At 47.9% G+C, this 20619-nt stretch overlaps 2 protein-coding genes across 2 annotated transcripts in view; both read right to left on the minus strand.

Annotated features, from left to right (window-relative positions):
* LOC136577605 (ran GTPase-activating protein 1-like) overlaps positions 1-4217 on the minus strand; it is a 40018-nt gene extending 35801 nt beyond the window's left edge. The window contains exons 1-2 of the mRNA XM_066577527.1: positions 4004-4217; positions 189-304 (exon numbers count right to left, since the gene is read on the minus strand). Of these exons, the coding sequence (XP_066433624.1) occupies positions 189-217 (29 nt within the window). The 5' untranslated portion in view covers positions 218-304; positions 4004-4217. The remainder of the gene's footprint in view (positions 1-188; positions 305-4003) is intronic.
* Positions 1-11205, minus strand: part of LOC136576933 (serine hydroxymethyltransferase, cytosolic-like) — a 98301-nt gene extending 87096 nt beyond the window's left edge. The window contains exons 1-2 of the mRNA XM_066576581.1: positions 11127-11205; positions 7317-7436 (exon numbers count right to left, since the gene is read on the minus strand). Coding sequence (XP_066432678.1) covers positions 7317-7415 — 99 coding nt within the window. The 5' untranslated portion in view covers positions 7416-7436; positions 11127-11205. The remainder of the gene's footprint in view (positions 1-7316; positions 7437-11126) is intronic.
* Positions 11206-20619: the final 9414 nt, after the last annotated feature.

The following is a 20619-nucleotide window of genomic DNA, read 5'->3' on the forward strand; positions in this document are numbered from 1 at the left end:
TCCTATGTACAAGAATATAACTACTAGAATACATTAAAAACCCCATTGATTTACATTGGGCCAGTCGGACCTACGTTTTTCACAGATATATTAGGTGCACGTCTTTTTTTGGTGTGTAATACGCACCATTACAATCTGTGGGTGCAGTAATTAGTGAATGTGCATGTTATATTACTTCATGGACTCACCTGAATAAGGCTGCACATTCACCCCCCATTTCTATGGGTCCAAGCTGTAGGCTTCCAAAGCCTTCTTCTGGCACAGCCTCTCCAAGTCATCCACGTGCTCCGTGCCGCCATAGTACCTGTCAGTAGAGGCAGGAGAGAACATGAAGACCCTCTTTTTGGTGTCCTAGTGTAGTATAGCGCCTGCTAGAGGAGCTTCACACAAGGTGTAAATTTTGCACAATTTCTGAACAGAAGATCCACAGCATTTCCAGTCTGAGCCGCGTGGATGAGATGTAAACCTCTTCCACATGGAGCATAAAGATCTGCACAAGTCAGTATAGAACTGATATGTGGTGCGGTTTTAAGTCCGCAGCATGTCAGCTTATACTGTGGATATTCAGTATGAATTCCACCCCTTCAAATGAGGGTGTGAAAAATACACCAAAATTCACGTGTTGCGTGTATGGCGACATTGATTCTTGTGCCAACTGCACTAAAATCTGCAGCGCCAGCTGGACAATCATACTAACAATTGTTCGTCTTCATGCAATCATCTGCCGTGTGTGAACGCAGTGATGAAGCGCTGATCACAATGCTTTGTCGACCAGCACAGGTTACAAGTAGCCAAGAATTGGCCGATGGAAGAACTCCCTAACGCAGGGTTTGTTGCACAGGAATTACATAACTCGAATAGCGCTGTATGCAGAAAACAGCAAGAGACTGTCTGGAACAGACATTTTTGTTGCAGAAGTCTTCATACCCTTCATGTAAAGCAGCTCTAACACTCAATATGAGGGGCTCCTAGTTGGGTCTCTCTGGGATGGGGGATTGTCTAAGGCAGTGGTCCCCAACCTTTTTGGCACCAGGGACCGGCTTCAAGCAAGACCAGTTTTACAAGGCCCGTAAGGGTTGGGCGGGACATGGGCGGGGCTTTGGTTATATGGGGCGGGGTTATGAAGGGGGTTGGAGTTTAGTGCATTCTTATTTAATTATGACATTTAGAATGTCCTGGCAGTACACACATAGGGCAGTATATAATCTACCCCCCCCCAGCACACAGATAGGGCAGCATATAATTTATCTCCCCCCTCAGTAATAGACAGCCCGCACCCCTCAGTTATTAGCAGCCCCTCCCCCAGTAATAAGCAGGTCCCCCCCCCATAATAAGCAGGTCCCCCAGTAATAGACAGCGCCCCCCACGTAATAGGCAGCCCCTTCCCATGTAATAAGTAGCCCCCACGCCATCCAATAATAAGCAGCCCCCCCAGTAATAAGCAGCCCCCCCAGTAATAAGCAGCCCCTTCCCCTGTAATAAGCAGGTCCCCCCCCCAGTAATAAGCAGGCCCCCCCAGTAATAGGCAGCCCCCCCCCCCAGTAATAGGCAGCCCCTTCCCCTGTAATAAGTAGCCCCCCCCCCGGTAATAAGCAGCCGCCCCAGTAAGCAACCCCCCCAGTGTTAAGCAGGCTCCCCCCCCCCCAGTAATAGGCAGCCCCCCCCAGTAAGCAACCCTCCCAGTAATAAGCAGGTCCCCACCCCAGTAATAAGCAGCCCCGCGTAATAGACAGCCCCCCCCCCAGTAATAGGCAGCCCCCCCAGAAATAAGCAGGTCCCCCCCCCAGTAATGGGCAGCCCCTTCCCAGTAATAAGCAGGTCCCCCCCCCCTGTAATGGGCAGCCCCTTCCCAGTAATGGGCAGGTCCCCCCCTTCCCAGTAATGGGCATCCCCCCCTTCCCAGTAATGGGCAGCCCCCCCCCCCTTCCCAGTAATGGGCAGGTCCCCCTTCCCAGTAATGGGCAGATCCCCCCTTCCCAGTAATGGGCAGCCCCCCCCCTTCCCAGTAATGGGCAGGTCCCCCCCTTCCCAGTAATGGGCAGGTCCCCCTTTCCCAGTAATGGGCAGGTCCCCCTTTCCCAGTAATGGGCAGGTCCCCCCCTTCCCAGTAATGGGCAGGTCCCCCCCTTCCCAGTAATGGGCAGGTCCCCCCCTTCCCAGTAATGGGCAGGTCCCCCCCTTCCCAGTAATGGGCAGGTCCCCCCCTTCCCAGTAATGGGCAGCCCCCCATCCTTCCCAGTAATAGTCAGCCCCCCCTTCCCAGTAATGAGCAGCCCCCCCCCTTCCCAGTAATGGGCAGCCCTTCCCAGTAATGGGCAGCCCCCACCCCCTTCCCAGCAATGGGCAGGTCCCCCCCTTCCCAGTAATGGGCAGGTCCCCCCCTTCCCAGTAATGGGCAGGTCCCCCCCTTCCCAGTAATGGGCAGGTCCCCCCCTTCCCAGTAATGGGCAGGTCCCCCCCTTCCCAGTAATGGGCAGCCCCCCCTCCTTCCCAGAAATGGGCAGCCCCCCCTCCTTCTCAGAAATTGGCAGCCCCCCCCCTCCTTCCCAGAAATTGGCAGCCCCCCCCTCCTTCCCAGTAATGGGCAGCCCCCCCCTTTCCAGTAATGGGCAGCCCCCACCCCCCAGTAATAGGCAGCCCCCCCATAATATGCAGCACCCCTCCCTCCCGTAATAGGCAGCCCCCCCAGTAGTAAGCAGCCCCCGCAGTAATAGCCCCCCCCCCGCGCAATTCTAAGCAGCCCCCCAACCCATATACTTACTACAGCGTCGCTCTCTGTCTGCTTGCTCTGACGTCAGTGTGCAGCCCGGAACGCTTCCTCCCCGAGTCCTCTCCTGCGGAACTAATGAGCAGGGGACTCGGGGAGGAGAATCCTGGCTGCACACTGAGGTCAGTGTGCGCCGGGATCAGCGCGATTACCAGCAGGGAGCTGCGGCGCCCCCGCTGGTAATCGCTTCAGTGCTCAGCGGCGTTGGCACGCTGCGGGCCACATAACACAAGGCAGCGGGCCGGATTCGGCCCGCGGGCCTTGTGTTTAGAGCAAAAGTTCCCGGCGGTGCCGCGGACCGGCGCTAAACATACAACGGCCCGGCCGCGGTCCGGTGGTTGGGGACCCCTGGTCTAAGGGATCTCACACAAGGGCACCCTCTCTACAGGGGTTGTCCCAAGATATAGGCTTATCTCCTTATTCACAGGATAGAGGATAAGTGTCTGATCAGTGAGAGTCTGACTTCTGGGATCTGCAGAGATCACAAAAACAGAGGGGACTGAGGCTTCCCATAAGAACGGTGTAGCAGTCGTGCACACGCCCTGCTAGCCTCAGCAGCCCACATGCTTGATCGCTGCTCCATTCATACAGTAGGGGACACAAGACCTGCATTCTCATGATAGGCAGGGGTCCGAGAATTCAGAACCCCCACCAATCAGACATTTATCACCTATCCCGTGGATAGGAGACAAGTTTGTAACTTGGGACCGTCCATGGAAGTCAATACTGTGTACAGCAGCAATAACCTTCTCTATTATACAGGCAGTTTGTCTGCTGCCACCACCAGGGCTTTCTGTAAGAACACAGTTAAGTAACATTACGGGTGTTTTCACATCTTCGCTGGGGATTCCAATGTCGTCCTCTGTTTGGGAAACAGAAAAGAAGAAACTCCGCAGCCCAAGGGGTCCGCCTGTGGATGGAACCAAACAGTGTCGGGCGGACCCCATTGACTATAATGGGGTCTGTCCACTTTTCGCCCAGCTACCCGGTTTTGCAACCACATCTGTGAGGACACCTCCGTCTGGAGGTCCTGATGCAGACATGAAACCACCCTTAGAATGTGTCTTGTATTAGTCCATGACTATACAAATTCAAGGAAAAACAAAACACCAAGGATACCAGACACACACAGCAGTTGGCATTTCCTTTACAGGCCCAGTCCTCATCATAACGGACACGTCTCTATGTGATCAGCCCTGCCCATTATGATGAGATGCACTGGTGTCACCCACTCACCTCTGTCCTGGGTAACCCTCCGAATACTTGTTGTTCATACAGGAGCCCAGAGCCTGCAAAACTGCACAGCTGGCAAAGTCCTCGGAGGCGATGAGCTCCAGCCCGTAGCGCTGCCGCTGCTTCTCGAAGCCCGGGGTGGAACAACCTGGTACTGATGTTCTGCTGCATTCCTTGGGCATTCTGATGCCGTTCCATATATACCTTATGATCCGGCTCTCCAGCACTTTCAGTTTTCTTCTCCAATGATGAAACTGAAAACTGGAAATGACAACTCCGATGTAACCCAGCCTAATCCAGCGGACATTCTCATAATTCAGCCCCTCGTAGCCTGGAAATATGATAATCTAGCAAAGGGCAAGAATACTCCCATCCAAGGCCAATAGGAATCTACCTGATCGTCAGGCAGCCGGACCGTCTGTGAGGGAAGTGTAGCCAGCCCTATATAAGTGACCACACTGTGGTTTCTGCACAATGCCTGGTGAGGGCGCTGTTGGGCACGGATAAGCAGTGAAGGGGACACAGTGCTAGATCAGTGCTGCAGTCACTTCATCCACCAGCGAGGAGCCCAGAGATGGTAAAGTGCCGACCTACATTACCAACATATCACCAGTGTATAATATAGGAATACTCCCTTAAAGCGACCCTCCAGCCCTGGACAGACGGCCGAGCCGCTATGACTATCTGATGCACATGTGTGTTAGTATGCAGCCGCAGTCTAAGGATGTGCTCACATGTGTGTTAGTATGCAGCCGCAGTCTAAGGATGTGCTCACATGTGTGTTAGTATGCAGCCGCAGTCTAAGGATGTGCTCACGTGTGTTAGTATGCAGCCGCAGTCTAAGGATGTGCTCACATGTGTGTTAGTATGCAGCCGCAGTCTAAGGATGTGCTCACATGTGTGTTAGTATGCAGCCGCAGTCTAAGGATGTGCTCACGTGTGTTAGTATGCAGCCGCAGTCTAAGGATGTGCTCACATGTGTGTTAGTATGCAGCCGCAGTCTAAGGATGTGCTCACATGTGTGTTAGTATGCAGCCGCAGTCTAAGGATGTGCTCACATGTGTGTTAGTATGCAGCCGCAGTCTAAGGATGTGCTCACATGTGTGTTAGTATGCAGCCGCAGTCTAAGGATGTACTCACATGTGTGTTAGTATGCAGCCGCAGTCTAAGGATGTGCTCACATGTGTGTTAGTATGTAGCCGCAGTCTAAGGATGTGCTCACATGTGCGTTAGTATGCAGCCGCAGTCTAAGGATGTGCTCACATGTGCGTTAGTATGCAGCCGCAGTCTAAGGATGTGCTCACATGTGTGTTAGTATGCAGCCGCAGTCTAAGGATGTGCTCACATGTGCGTTAGTATGCAGCCGCAGTCTAAGGGCTCATGTCCACGGGGAAAATAAGAATTAAAATCTGCAGCGGATTTTAACTCTTCTCCCGCGCGCGGATCCGCACCCCATAGGGATGCATTGACCACCCGCGGGGTAGATAAATACCCGCGGATCGTCAATAAAAGTGATTTAAAAAAAAATGGAGCATGAAAAAATCTGGACCATGCTCCATTTTCATGCGGGTCTCCCGAGGGGACGGCTCCCGCGGGCTTCTATTGAAGCCTATGGAAGCCGTCCAGATCCGCGGGACACAAAAATCATATTTTACTTACACGCTCCGGTTCTTCTCTTCGGCGCCGCGCCATCTTCTCTCAGTCGCGGCCGGATCATTTTGCTTCCGCCCGGCGCATGCGCGGGGCACGTCACCGACGTCATCATGCACATCCGCCGAGCCGAAGAATGAAGATCCGGCCGCGACGAGAGAAGATGACGCCGCCGCGCAGAGAAGAAACGGAGCGGATGGGAGGTAAGTTTATTCTCATTTATTGTTATTTTCAGCGCTCATGTCCGCGGGGCAGGAGGGACCCGCTGCAGATTCTACATGTAGAATCCGTAGCGGGCCCGATTTTCCCCGTGGACATGAGTCCTAAGGATGTGCTCACATGTGTGTTAGTATGCAGACGCAGTCTAAGGATGTGCTCACATGTGTAGTTGTTCACACCAGAAGTCAACCAAAATGACGAAAAAAGGGTAGAAACTGAACCCGTCTACCCTTTATGAGCCTCACCTGGTTTGGGTTTCAAAATGCACATCCAAACCTCCAGGTGTGAATGAAGACATCCTGAGACACTGCATGCTGCTCTGACTGGTCAGCGCTGCTCCCGTGGGCAACACAGGCCAATCACAGCAGGTGTAGTGTTTTAGACTACCGATGTGTACTAATTCACAGTGTGCAGCAGACAGTCAGAGAACCGGTGCGGCCATCTTTGTTTGTCTAGGACTGGAGGGTCACTTTAAGGAGGGTTACATCTAGCTTTAGTTTCCCCACTGAGGCTAGTTTCACACAGCTGAGCGATATTTCGGGCAAAGAAGCTCGTCCCGATATCATGCTTGTGCGATGTCCCCGCGGATGCTAGGCGTTTTGTGTCAAAACCGCCTCCCATGACTTCAGTACAGTCGCGATCCAATGGGAAACCTTGTATCGCACGCTGTGTGATCTTTCTGGCCCCATTGAAAACAACGGGTGAGGGAACACCCAAATATAGGACAGCAGGGAAGGAGAGCAAAATAAAAAAAGTATGTATATTACCCCGGGTCAAAAGAACGTAGTTCATAGTCGTGCAAGATTTGTGCGTCTCGCAATACGTGATTTTCTCACCCATGTGAAGGCAGCCTGAATGACACAAAGACCTCCAATACTGTGGAGTGTAACACGGCATAATGCAGGTTTCCATGACATGCAGAATCCATGGAAAGCTGGATGACAACTGCGAAGGCCAACATAATAGATTCCATTAGTGGTCAGCGCCCAGCATCTATTACCCGATGTAGGGAACCAAGATACCTTGGAGTCTTGGATGTGCAGCTCATTCTTTAAGACCCTTTTACATGGGAACACACATTTGTCAGAAGGTTTATCTCCCCGATCATCGGCCCGCCTGAATGCGCCCCTATCAGCTGATGAACATTCAGAACGCTCGCTCACCGGCTGACTGGATCTTTCATGCGGGTATAAAAATGCTCATTCATTGGCAGGACATCCTCCGTGTAATTAGGGGGGCGGCTGCTGACAAGAGCTGCTGCTGGTGAAGGATGACCAATATTAGTGACCGGTCGTCCCAATACTAGTGATCCTCCATACCGCGAGCGGCAGAACGAGGACTGATTGGCAGCTATACTGTCAGTCGCTCATTACAGCCAGCAGAGGGTCCGTCTTCTGTGTAGAAGCGCCTATAGTGCAGTGAGAGCGGAGCGTCTCGTATGTCTTACCTCTGGATCATTTGTTTCAGGAGGTTCCAGGGCGATCTGGTTGTGAGATGCCCACAGATCGGCATGCCCGCCATTCATCACCGGGGAGTCGGCCATCATCCTGCCTCAGATACTTCACCCCTGGAACAAAAACACAGTTTTAATCCCGCACCATTTCAAGATCTTTGCTTGCTGTTAATGAATGGAAGCATTCTTGTTTACTCCCAGAGTTGTATCCGGTCTGGGTAATCCTCTGCAAAGCCGGACCAAACAACCAGATACCGAGCTCTGAGGGCACAAGGCAAAGCGCTCTTTAACGCTGCAGGGTGCCGGCTGTTTATTACAGTAGAAATAGGAAAGTCCCGCAGCACACCTAACACATGCACTTCAGTGCAGAGGTTCCAGTCTGTATATGCCAAGCCACCTGTGGGGTCATGAACCCAACCCCAAATAAATGCAATGGTATCCAAGGAGGTGGCAGCATCAACGGTGTAGAGATTGTAAAAAACGGGTTTTATTGCTCCATAAAATGGCGACGTTTCGACTTAATCTAAGTCTTTTTCAAGCCTTGAAAAAGACTTAGATTAAGGCTGTTTATTACAGCTGACACCCGCCGATAATAGCTGCAATCAGCCACGCGGCTGATTGGCGCTATTTACCCTTTAAATGCCCTGAACGATGTTCGTTGGTCCCTTATTGCCCCCCTTCCCTCAATGAGATCGCAGGGATAAGGGGGTGTCATGGTAGCTGGAGGTCTTCTGAAAGGACCCAGGGCTGTGTTCACAGAATGCCTATCAAGCCATCCCTGAGGGGAGGCCAGATCACAGTATGATGTAAAGCATCGCCAGTTGTGGTCCCCTGTGGGGGCTTAAAAGAAAAAAATTTGGAAAAATAGTTTCTCTTTTTTTTTTTTATAAAGTGATAAAGTAAAAAAAAAAAAAAACAAACTTAACATATTTACAATAAAAACCTCAGTAATGTGAGGGGTTAATTCTAGATTTTCCCTTCTCTTAGAATAAAATACATTTCATTTCTTTATTTTCCAAGCTTACTTCTTATCTGTCCTGTTCTGGCTATATGACCCTGAATATGTTCACATATGCCTTATCAGTTCGTTCTCATGTGTTTTCATCCTTGAGAAGCTCACTCCCTTCTAAGAAGCGTCCAAGGACATTATGTTTTGATACAGTTGTCACCGGACATTGATGTATTGTTCATGTAGGAGACGTCTTTGAAAGATATATATTGTTAATTAAAATTCGCAGATGTTCAGTGGCCTTGGGCATGCGCAGTAATCAAATAAGTACGTCAGCAAAACTTTTCTATATCTTCTGTAACTCTGAATAAACCTTCACTTCGCTATATGACAATCCATGATGCACGTGACTGTCTATTTTGCGTCGTCCATGAGTACTCACGTCTAAAGACCAATTTGGAAGCAGACAGCATCAGCTCAACGGTCTGAGTTTGACCCTAACAGTAATAAAACAAAAATACATATTTGGTATCGCTGCGTCCGTAAAAGTCGGATCTATTAAAGTAACATTATTTATGTCGCATGGTAAAAGTCTGAAATAAAACAATAGTACAGAATGTCAGAAATGCGCATGTATGTATTCCAAGACGGCACCATCGCAAACTACAGGACGTACCGCACAAAATGAGCCCTCGGACAACGGCGTCAACGGAAAAATAAAAAAGTTACGGCTGTCAGAAGACTGTGGCAGAAAGCGCTTTTAGAAAATTAAATGTCTGGAAAAAAACCAAAAAACATAAAAGTACTACAGCAAAAAAAAAAAAAAAAGAGAAAACCTCGCAGTCATCTTACTGACCCATAAGATAAAGTTATGTCATTTTTGTTTCAGTTTTTGTGCCACAGAAACAAGACAAACCAGAAGATGGCGGAATGTAGGCTTTCTGTATTCATTTTACTCCATTTAGAAATTCTTTAAAAAAATTTCAGTACATTAACCCCTTCCCGCTCCAGGACGTACATTTACGTCCTGGAGTGTCCGGGTATGTATGCAGCGAGGGCGCGGGGGGCGACCTCTCTGCATACAGCGCTGGCATCAGCTGTTTACTACAGCTGACACCCGCGGGCAATAGCCGCAATCAGCTGTTTGGCTGATTGCGGCTATCAACCAATTAAATGCCGCTGTCAATTCTGACAGTGGCATTTAAAGCCCCCGAACGCTGTTCGGGGGTCCCATACAGCCCCCCCCCCCCCCCCCGCGGTGAGATCGGGGGAGCCGTGCAGATGTCATGGCTGCCAGGGGCCTTCTGAAAGGCCCCAGGGCTGCCTTGAGAGACAGCCTATTAAGCCATCCTCGCGGGGTGGCTTGATAGGCTGTCTGTCAGAATGCAGTTTGACGTAATGCTATTGCATATTGTAGTCCCCCAGGGGGACTTAAAAGTAAAGTGAAAAAAAGAGCAATGAAGTTTTTTTAATAGTAAAAAAAAAAAAAAAAGTTATAAAAGTTTAAAATCACCCCCCTTTTGCCATATCTAGAATTAAAAAGTTTAAATAAAATAAAAATACATATTTGGTATCGCCGCGTCCGTAAAAGTCCGATCTATCAATGTAGCACATTATTTACCCCGCATGGTGAACGTCGTCTGAAAAAAAAATAAAGAACCCCAGAAATGCACTTTTTCAGTCACCCTGTATCCCCCCCAAAAAACGCAATAAAAAGCAATCAAAAAGTCGTATGCATCCCGAATTAGTACTAACGGAAACTACAGGACATCCCGCAAAAAATGAGCCATCGCTGTACTACGTCATCGGAAAAATAAAAAAGTTATTGCGCGCACAAAATGACCGCAGAAAATAATTGAAAAAAATTAAATGTCTTTGAAAAAAAAAAATAACCCATCCAAGTTTGGTATCGCAGTAATCGTACCGACCCATAGAATGAAGCTATCAGGTCGCTTTTGTTGCAGTTTGTGCGCCGTAGAAACAAGACGCACTAAAAGATGGCGGAATGTCAGTTTTTTTTTCATTTTACTCCACTTAGAATTTTTAAAAAGTTTTTCAGTACATTATATGGTACATTAAATAGCACCATTGAAAAATACAACTCGTCCCGCAAAAAACAACAAGCCCTCAAACAGCGACGGCGATGGATAAATAAAGGAGTTACGATTTTTTTAAGGGGGGGGGGGTGAAAAAACATAAATGGGGGAAAAAAAGGGCGGCGTCATGAAGGGGTTAAATAGAACCACTGAAAAATACAACTCGCCCCGCAAAAAACAATCATAAGCGAAGGCGATGGGTAAATAAAGGAGTTACGATTTTTTATTTATTTATTTTTTTAAAGGGAAGGAAAAAACTAAAAAGTGTTAAAAATAGGGCGGCATACTTAATGGGTTAAGGGGCACGTTGGGGCCAACCTTCATACCCGCTGCGGCTCACCAGCAATCACACAACTGAACTGTACCATAAACTAAATCCATAAGACAACCCCCGTCCACCTGGGCAGAGGCCGACCTCCTCCCCCCTTCCTGACAGCACCTGCCTGCCCAGAAAGAGGCCGAACACCCTACGACAAACCCCGGCCGCCGGGGCAGAGGCCGACCTGCCTCCCCCCTGACAACCCGCATCCGCCGGGGCTGGAGCAGATCTCCCTCCGCCGGGGCCGACCTCCCTCCCCCGACAACCCCCGCCCGCAGCTCCTCCCGGGTGTTATATGTGGTCTCATCCTTCACGTGTGAATACCACCTCACGTGACCCTACTGACAGCCAAATTTATATCACAGTGCGACTGGCCCGCGCACCCCTCAGTGCCCCCAGCTCTTCTGTGGACACCCCGTACACCCTCCCCGGTCACTCACCTCTCCGCCGCCCCGTGTCTGCTCCCGGCCGCACGACCTTCTCTCACGCCGTACAACCTGGCACACAGACTGACAACCCTAGCTGGGCACCGAAATCTCACTGTCCAATCATCCAGAGGCTCATGCAGCGATTGACCAATCACTGTCAAGTATTCCTTCTCACCAGCCAATGAGAGGACGGCAAATTTTACGCGGGAAAACGCAGTTTCTGTCAAAGTGACAGACGGGATGAACGAGGGAGAATGTGAGAGAGTGATAAATCTCCTGCTATCCCTGCAGGGGCCCCGACAGCTGCAGCACAGGGGGGCCACAGCTGGATACCATGTGCAGGATATTACCTCAGAAAGGCCCACTAATGGCAGAAGAGGGCAGGACATTGCTGGACTAGCAATCCCTCACACCAGCGTCTGGTCACTGTGTATTACGTCTGCAGTTTGTGGGTGTAATATGCAGGTCCGATCTCCCATAGACTTTACTGTGACTCACACTGCAGGAGAAATACGTGCGCAAAAACATCATGGCGCGCCGCATCTTGGCACACATACCCACCAACACAGGGTACGGGGCATGGCGGCACGCAGCAAGTACCCATGTCACTGCATACCTCCTCGCACACAGCTAACTGCACCCGTGTGAGAGGCCTTAGGCCATGTTCACACGCAGCGGATTTGCCGTGGATGTTCCACATGGCCCCTCGCACTGACAATCATCCACACGCCGGGGACAAGATCCGCCGCGGACATTGACCTGCGGAGGGGATTGTGGGTCCGCCGAATGCCAATTATAGCGCCGGATTGTGCGCCGATTCACCTCGTCAGATGGGGGTGAATTCTGCACTGAAATCCTCACCAAATGTTGTGCCTTCTGATGCGTATTTTCCCCTGCGGATCGGCTGCGGACATTCCACCGCAAATCCGTGCCGTGCGGACATCGCCTTAATGTGCGCAGTGTTACTATGCATTGTACCCCACTCCGAGGGCTTTGGTCCCATTGCAAGACCGGATTCACACCAGTATGTGTTTTTGCGGAATGAAAATTGTGTATTTACACGCACAACTGCCAAATTAATCTGCGCCAAATATTTTCATTTCCTGCGCTGATGCACAGAAAAATAGAGCATGCTGTGTGTTTGCGTGCACAAAATACACACTTGTGCGCAAACCCAGTGAAATCAACGGGTTCTATTTTCTGCATATTGCACGCACAAAAGTTGAACGTGCACATGCGCCCGTGTGACTCCGGCCTACGGCCTCATGCCCGCGTCGGATTCCGAATGTGTAATCTGGCAGCGTAATCAGACCCAGTGCCCCCCAGAGACCCATACTCACCTGTCCGTGAGTGTCTCGGCCTGCGAGGGGGCGCGCATGCGCAGTGCAGCACATGACGCGCCGGCGCTGGGCTGTGACGTGGATTCCCGCGATACTTCTGTAGTGCTCACAACGGAAGTATCGCGGGACGGGCGGCCTCCATTGACTGCAATGGAAGCCGTCCGTGTGATTTTCCACACAGAATAAAACATGCTGCGATTCTCCCCCGTGAGCGGAATGACCGCAGATGATTTCCGCTCGTGGGCTGCGGAGAATCTTTTGACCTAGTATGTCTACGGACGGACATGGCTGCGGAATTTGTGGTGGGGGGGCGTCTGGCCACGAATACTGCAATGAAAATCCTTCGGTGGGCATTCGGCGTAAGGCTGGTTACAAACGGGCATATGTGCATGAAAATTTTGTGCACGCAATATACAGAAAATTGATCCCATATGCGTTCACCCAGAAGTGCGGATCCTGCTTGCGCAATTGCATCTTTCAGAAAAAAAACGCAGCTCGCTCTATTTTTTTTCCACATTTGCAAAAGAAAAGAGCACATCGTGACCTCATTACACTGATTGGCCGTTTCATTGGCTGCGGGCATCGTTGCGTGTTTTTTTTGCACGCACGAATGCACACGCAAATCCTCTTCCGCTGGTGTGACACCGGCCTAAGGCTGGTCTGAGACGCGCCTATTATAACACGCCCACAATCCGTATCCGTCATACGGACATGTCGCAGGTGACATTACAGCCGGACGTCATCATGTTTGAGGTTTTGGATTCCGCATATTTTATCTTACTGGACAAACACCGATCCATATCTGTCCAATAGGGAAGAACAACAAGACGGAATTCCTGTTTCCTCTGAAATAAACCAAGTGATACAGAAACGGGCGAATAACATAAGCAGCGCTAAACGCTGCCGCTGCTTTAAGTAGGAAGAAAACGCATTGAAGAGACCCAAAGCAAATTGTAGAAAGGGGCCCGAGCCGAGAGCCCGTGTGACTATTCTGCTCAGCAGGGGCTGGCCGGCCAAGCACAGAGCACCGGCCCATGAGCAGCGGCCCACCTTGGGGTCTGCTCACACACGGCCGATTTGGTGTGGATTTTCTGTACCATTTTCTGTGGATTTTGATGCGTATTTTGGTGCATATCCACAGCAGATTTCACCCCTTTAACCCCTTAGTGACGGCCCCATCGGGAAACTATGTAGAAATATGCGTCCTCTTAGGATTAATGCCCCTCAGGCTCTGGAAGTGACAGCTCCATGCTGTCGGTGCCCGCAGGTAGCCGACAGCATGGAGCTGTCATCCCGGGCTGCGGGCAGTCCCCCCGGCAATGCGATTGGCGCTATCCAATCGATATGCTACTACATTGTGTACGGGCTGCGGGTACCCGCGTCATCGCTAAGCGACGGTGCGGGAAATACAAACAAAAAAAAAGGTGTACTGCGCATGACCGCCCGTGTAAGTGCGCATTTATGCGCAGTACATTACGCGGCCTTACGCAGGGTCACAGCTGAGCTCACAGATGGGATCCGCTGCGGGCCTCCGCAAGAGGGTTCCACCTACGGCTGCATGAGCCCGGCGTTATTCAGACCGCTACCTGTAATACGCAATTTACAAGAAGCCCCGGGAACGCTCACCTTCCTGCAGTTCCAGGAGCAGCTTGTTGAGCGTCTTCTGCGTGAGACCGCCGCACCTCATCAAGCTTACGGAGACTCACGGAACCCCACTTTGTACACCCCATACCGACCACTGAGGTCAAGAAATGACCCCCAAAAAGCATGAGAGGAGGGAAGATACCCGGTTTTATGGCACCATGGGTCCATTCCAACCAACCTCTGTAATTACCCCTGTCTTCAGAAATATCACACAGTTCGCATTATTACTTTTATCTAAGATTTGGGGAACGCCGAAAAGGGCACGGAGAGGCGGGGGGGGGGGGGATATTTTTAGGGAGTCAATTTTTATTCCATACAAATGAGCAATGCGGCCTGGAATTTATTCAGTTGTGCCCTGCAATTCAACGGGTGTTCCCTCCATTACAGGCCTTGCCATGTTTCCTGTAAGTAGAAGAGGGCCACAATGGGTATGTTTTTGAACACGGGACACGTTTGGGGTGAACGTCTTCATTCCTATGTACACTGTGATAGGGGTCAATCAATATTTTTAATAACCTAACATAAGAAAGATAAGGAAACAGTGTAATAAATGTGACATTAGTTATTTGGTTATATAATGTTATGTATTATATGTAAAACATTCCGGAAGTTGCTAGTAGAATTTGGATATAGAATCCTATGTAAAAAGGTATATTCAAGCGTTTATTTGAATATTGATTTTAGAATACTAAATGTATGATTAATTAGATTTTATTCAGCTATCTTACTGAATCCCAACTTACTAACAATGTACTGACCCCAAGTAGGTGGCTGAAACCAGTTTTGTTTATGTGTAAACTAAAAACAATGCCCTCTCTTTTGATGTGCAAATTGTTGATGGACTTTGAAGATTACCTTTCTTGTCTGACAAGAAATGTAATTAACAAAAGTACTCAGCCAGTAGTCAAGAGACAAGGTATTTAGACAGCCAGGAGTCGACCTTTATTATCACATGTAACTGTTTTTATGTCTACTTCAAACAGCTTAGTTGATAAGCTTTTTTTTAATTTACAGTCATGTTGTAACCTGTTGGAATGAGGGGTTGGTCACCAAAGGTACATTGTAACTAAATAAGAAACTAGGTATCAGTTAACATTTGGAAACGCCTTCTTTACAACTTGCATATAAACTAGCAATGTACAACAATAAACAGAACTCATACTGATATCACTAGACAGTCTGTGTAGTGGCTTATTATGGTTCTCTATGAGATCTCTATATAATATTTCCTCTTAATTTGGTTACAGGCAACATTCGCATTTCGGTCTGCGTTCCAGACCCCCCACAACTGTACAAAAATACTGTGGGGTCAAAATACGCAGTACACCCCTAGATGTATTTGTTAAGGGGTCTAGTTTTCAAAATGGGGTCATTTGTGGGGGTTCTTTATCGTTTTGGCCGCTCAATGGCTCTATAAGTGGGCAATGGGGCCTGGAATTTATTCAGTTGTACCCTGAAATCTGACGGGTATTCCTTTCATTGTAGGCCTAGCCATGTGTCCTGTAAGTCTATTAGGGCCACAATGGGTATGTTTCTGAACACGGGACAAACAGGGGTATCCATTTTGGGGTGAAAGTCTTCATTTATATGTGTGCTGTTCAAAAAAAACCTGTTTTAAATTGATGCAATTGCCCAAAAAATGAAAATCATAATTTTTCCTACTGCTTTGCTTAGATCTATTCAAAAATTGTAGGGTAAAAATACACAGTACACCCCCAGATGAACGCGTTAAGGGGTCTAGTTTTCAAAATGGGGTCATTTGGGGGGGTTCTCTTGTAGTAGACATGATGATTAGTTAGCGTAAAAGGTCTATTGATTTGTACTAAACTAGAAGTATTACGCAGCTGTAGCGATTTAACTCTATAGAGGCAAATGGCTACATAATCTCATTATGGTAATTGCTGGACAATGGCATGGTGAAAGATGTGTGTTTTATAACTTCAGCCTAATATAAAGCTCTACTGCATAAGGAAAGAGTTAAATCACATTCCTATACTGTGTGTTTCCCCAGCTCTACCTCCCCTATACCAAAACTTCCCCCCACACAGAAACTTCTCAAACAAAGACTGCCATGTACACTGAGACCGCATGCTGAGAGGACAAAGTCCACACTACACTGGACTTGAGAGAAGGTGGGGAGGGAGGCGGGGAATTCTATATGACCCAGCGAATAAGAAAATGTATACGTTACTGATGTAATCTGTTAAACGCCCATAAAGGGCAGGTATTATGTGTTTCAATAAATTAGGGCTCTGGGGATTATAACTCCAGAGAGACCTGGTTGAGATTCAAGGCTGATTACTTGTGTGCGATTGGTTTCTTTCATTATGTGTGCACACTATACAATTAGGAAGCTACAGAATACCCTGAAACCTGCTGGAGGAAAATATGATCCAGTTCACTCTATGGTTTTGGCCACTCAAGAGCTCTACAAGTGTGCTATGGGGCATAAAAGGCCTTCAAGGAAAATTTATGTTCTAAAAGCCACCGACTACTCCTTTCATTTTGGGCCCCACTGTGCATGCAGACATAATATAAGGGCCACAATGGGTATGTTTCTGAAAACAGCACAAACAGGGGTTTCCATTTTGGGGTGCAAGTCTTCATTCATATGTGTGCTGTCCAAAAAAAGCTGTTTTTAAAATGACAGAATTGCCAAAAAAAACGAAAATCCCATTTTTTTCCTTTTGCTTTGCTTGAATTCATTCAATAACTGTGGGATCAAAATACGCAGTACACCCCTATATAAATTCGTTAAGGAGTCTAGTTTTCAAAATGGGGTCATTTGTGGGGGCTCTCTATGGTTTTGGCCGCTCAAGAACTCTACATGTGTGCTATGGGGCCTAAAAGGACTTCAAGCAAAATCTATGTTCTGAAAGCCACCAATTACTTCTTTCATTTTGGGCCCCGTTGTGCATCCAGACATAAGATTAGGGGCACATTGGGTATATTTATAAAAACAGGACAAACAGGGGGATCCATTTTGGGGTGCAAGGCTTCATTCATGTGTGTGCTGTACAAAAAAAGCTGTTTTTAAAATGACAGAATTGCCACAAAAATGAAAATCCCAATTTTTCCCTTTTGCTTTGCTTGAATTCATTCAAAAACTATGGGGTCAAAATATGCAGTACACCCCTAGATAAATTCGTTAAGGGGTCTAGTTTTCAAAATGGGTCATTTGTGGGGGTTTTCTATGGTTTTGGGCACTCAAAAACTCTACATGTGTGCTACGGGGCCAAAAAGGACTTCAAGCAAAATTTCTGTTCTGAAAGACACTGACTACTCCTTTCATTTTGGGCCCCGTTGTGCATCGAGACATATGATTAGGGCCACAATGGGTATGTTTCTGAACACGGGACAAATGGGAGTATCTATTTTGGGGTGTAAATCCTCATTTTCATGTAAACTATAGGAAAAAAATATGTCTTTAAAATAACATATTTGCAAAAATATGAAATTTTACTTTTTCTCCTTTAAATTAAATTAATTCCTGAAAAAACTGTGGGGTCAAAATACTCATGACCCCCTTCAGTCAATACATTAAGGGGTGTAGTTTTTAAAATGGGGTCATTTGTGGGGATATCTATTATTTTGACACTCATGAGCCTTTCCAATCTTGGCTTGGTGTAGGAAAACAAAATGTTCCTCGAAATGCTGAAAAGTAATGTTAAATTTGTACGTCTCCTAAATGGTTAAAAAAAAAAAAAAAAAAAAAAAAAAAACACAAAATTTTTTCACATGTGCATCCAGAATAAAGTAAACTGATGGAAATATATACATTAGCAAAAATTTGTACAGTATGTTTGCACATATTTGCGTAATTACAGTTGAAAATGTGAAAAAAATGACAATTTTTTCAAAATTTTCCCAATATTGGCACTTTTAATAAATATTCCTAAATACTATCAGTCTATTTTTTCCATCTATATGAAGTACATGTGGCAAAAAAACAATGTCAGAATCACTTGGATATGTAAAGCCTTTATGGAGTTATGCTATGTAAAGTGACACATGTCAGATTTTCAAAATTTGGCTCCGTCACTAAGGCGCAAACAGGCTTCGTCACTAAGGGGTTAACTGAAGGCGTTACATCTATTGCAGATCTGCACCCAAATCGGTGTCAAGATCTGCACCAAAAGATGGAGATTTTTGGTGCCGATTTTCTGTAAATTTTTCCAAGGTTAAAGATCCACACAAATCCACTACATGTGAATATATCCTTAGGACGGGAATACATAGTGCAGCTGCCACACCCAGCCAAACCACGGCCACAGCAAATCCACGACATGTGAATATATCCTTAGGATGGCAATACATAGTGCAACTGCCGCACCCAGCCAAACCACGGCCACAGCAAATCCACTACATGTGAATATATCCTTAGGATGGCAATACACAGTGCAGCTGCCGCACCCAGCCAAACCACGGCCACAGCAAATCCACTACATGTGAATTTATCCTTAGGATGGCAATACACAGTGCAGCTGCCGCACCCAGCCAAACCACGGCCACAGGAAATCCACTACATGTGAATATATCCTTAGGATGGCAATACACAGTGCAGCTGCCGCACCCAGCCAAACCACGGCCACAGGAAATCCACTACATGTGAATATATCCTTAGGATGGCAATACACAGTGCAGCTGCCGCACCCAGCCAAACCACGGCCACAGGTAATCCACTACATGTGAATATATCCTTAGGATGGCAATACACAGTGCAGCTGCCGCACCCAGCCAAACCACGGTCACAGGTAATCCACTACATGTGAATATATCCTTAGGATGGCAATACACAGTGCAGCTCCCGCACCCAGCCAAACCACGGCCACAGCAAATCCACGACATGTGAATATATCCTTAGGATGGGAGTACACCGTGCAGCTGCCGCACCCAGCCAAACCACAGCCACAGCAAATCCAATACATGTGAATATATCCTTAGGATGGGAATATACAGTGCAGCTGCCGCACCCAGCCAAACCACGGCCACACAAATCCACTACATGAGAATATATCCTTAGGATGGCAATACACAGTGCAGCAGCCGCACCCAGCCAAACCACGGCCACACAAATCCACTACATGTGAATATATCCTTAGGATGGCAATACACAGTGCAGCTGCCGCACCCAGCCAGACCACGGCCACAGCAAATCCACTACATGTGAATATATCCTTAGGGTGGGAGTACACAGTGCAGCTGCCGCACCCAGCCAAACCACGGCCACACAAATCCACTACATGAGAATATATCCTTAGGATGGCAATACACAGTGCAGCTGCCGCACCCAGCCAAACCACGGCCACACAAATCCACTACATGTGAATATATCCTTAGGATGGCAATACACAGTGCAGCTGCCGCATCCAGCCAGACCACGGCCACAGCAAATCCACTACATGTGAATATATCCTTAGGGTGGGAGTACACAGTGCAGCTGCCGCACCCAACCAAACCACGGCCACACACATCACTGCAGCCAAGGACAACCGTGGGTGGACGTGGTTTAGCCTAGAGTAGTCAGCACCCCCACTGTCTTTACACCTTTTACCCGTTTACAAATACAGCACCAAAACCATGTTTATACCATAAATACAGCACCACAGCCAAGTTCATACCATAAACACAGCATCAGAGCCAACCTCTAACATGAATACAGCATTAGATCCCAGCTCATAGCATAAATATGGCACCAGAACCAATCTAATTACATAAATACAGTACCAGAAAAAGCTCATAACAAATAAAGTAGCATTACCAAGCCGATTACATAAAAACAGCCACAGAACCAAGCTCATAACATGAATACAGCACCAGAACCCCTAAATAATATATATATATATTTTATAAGACAACCTTTGTGGCAGACGGTGGATCTGTTGTAGAGTCCAACCATACCCAGGGTGTTTCTTCTGAAAGCACAGACACTTTATTGCACCAGTGCATGGGTTCAGTTGGAATCTCCATAAGACCGAACCAACAACAAATGCCAACATCCTCTCTTAGACAATCAACACAAAGACATTCCTTTGTTACCAAAATACAAGCTGATTGGTTACACTTCACTACAGTATTAGGCCTCCTTCCCAGTACAGTATTAGGCGGGTCGGACACTGCATTCGGGATTCCCGCAGTGGAGTTCGACCCCGTGCCCAGCCGGTGACTCCTGCATACCTGTCTGGTGGCTTCTGTTCAGTGCTGTAAATGTGTTGCCTGGTATTCCGTCGCACATGCGCAGTAGCCACTGGCGCTGTGTGATGACACGGATCCCACGATACTTCCACAGTGCTCACTGTTGAAGTGCAGTGGGACAGACAGCTTCCATTGACTTTAATGGAAGCTGGACGTGCGTAGCCCACACAAAAATCGCAGCATGCTGCGATTTCTCACCCGTGAACAGAAAATCGCATTTTGCCATAGCATCACTTTGGGCTGGATTTGCTGTGGAATCTGGAGGCGGAATCCCACTCCGGATTTCACAATGCAAATCCGCCCATGTGAAGAAGGCCTTACATAGG

The sequence above is a fragment of the Eleutherodactylus coqui genome, chromosome 8, assembly GCF_035609145.1.
Source record: "Eleutherodactylus coqui strain aEleCoq1 chromosome 8, aEleCoq1.hap1, whole genome shotgun sequence".
Taxonomy (NCBI): domain Eukaryota; kingdom Metazoa; phylum Chordata; class Amphibia; order Anura; family Eleutherodactylidae; genus Eleutherodactylus; species Eleutherodactylus coqui.